This window comes from Nannochloropsis gaditana (genome assembly GCF_000240725.1).
Source record: "Nannochloropsis gaditana CCMP526 unplaced genomic scaffold scaffold545, whole genome shotgun sequence".
In the NCBI taxonomy this organism is placed as follows: domain Eukaryota; class Eustigmatophyceae; order Eustigmatales; family Monodopsidaceae; genus Microchloropsis; species Microchloropsis gaditana.
The window spans coordinates 16,831-17,441 of NW_005803408.1; the positions used below are offsets into that span (position 1 = coordinate 16,831).

The 611-nt window shown below is 48.6% G+C and overlaps 1 protein-coding gene across 1 annotated transcript in view; it reads left to right on the plus strand.

Moving 5' to 3' along the window:
* The window catches only part of NGA_0207400 (abc transporter atpase), a gene marked incomplete at both ends in the record, with an annotated part of 2,620 nt that extends 2,318 nt beyond the window's left edge, over window positions 1–302 (plus strand). The window contains one exon of the mRNA XM_005854319.1: window positions 129–302. Within this exon, the coding sequence (XP_005854381.1) occupies window positions 129–302 (174 nt within the window). The remainder of the gene's footprint in view (window positions 1–128) is intronic.
* Between the last annotated feature and the right edge of the window lie 309 nt (window positions 303–611).

The following is a 611-nucleotide window of genomic DNA, read 5'->3' on the forward strand; positions in this document are numbered from 1 at the left end:
TAGGCCGTCCTGTTGTCGCATCCTGTCGACGCTTTGCCGAGCCCTGCTGCCCGTTGGTGCGGCCACTATCCACTTAAGGAATTGACTCCGTCTGTCTTTCTCTCGCCCTCCTCTTCCCCTCTTGTCAGGTCGGAGACGTGCTGGATTTCGTGGATGCCTCCCAGCGCGTCTTGGACGGCATCAAGAACGCGGACTTCCTCGGTAAGAAAGGACGGAAGGTGGCAATGACGGTGGGAGGACGAAATGAGTGTATCGAGCTTTATTGGATGTATGAGAATGGGAATGCATGGAGAAGATCATAAATAGAAGCGAATGGGTTATGACGGTGCAGGTGAAAGGAGGAAGGGTGGACATCATAGATTTTCAAGGTGACATGCATAACGGTTTGCTTCATTAACGAAAAGTAGAGTTCGGGAAGTTGGCAAAAGTAGAAAGTGAAGGAAGAACAGATGCGAGCTTGTGCAAAAATGAAACGCGAGAGGCAAGAAGGTTGACATGTTGTGATAACCCGTGTAAGTCTTGTTCCTATCTCACCCATCGAATTATTTGTTAAACCCACCATTCTGTGGGTGGTTTTCACACCTACAGCTTACAGCAATAATTTCGCTTCA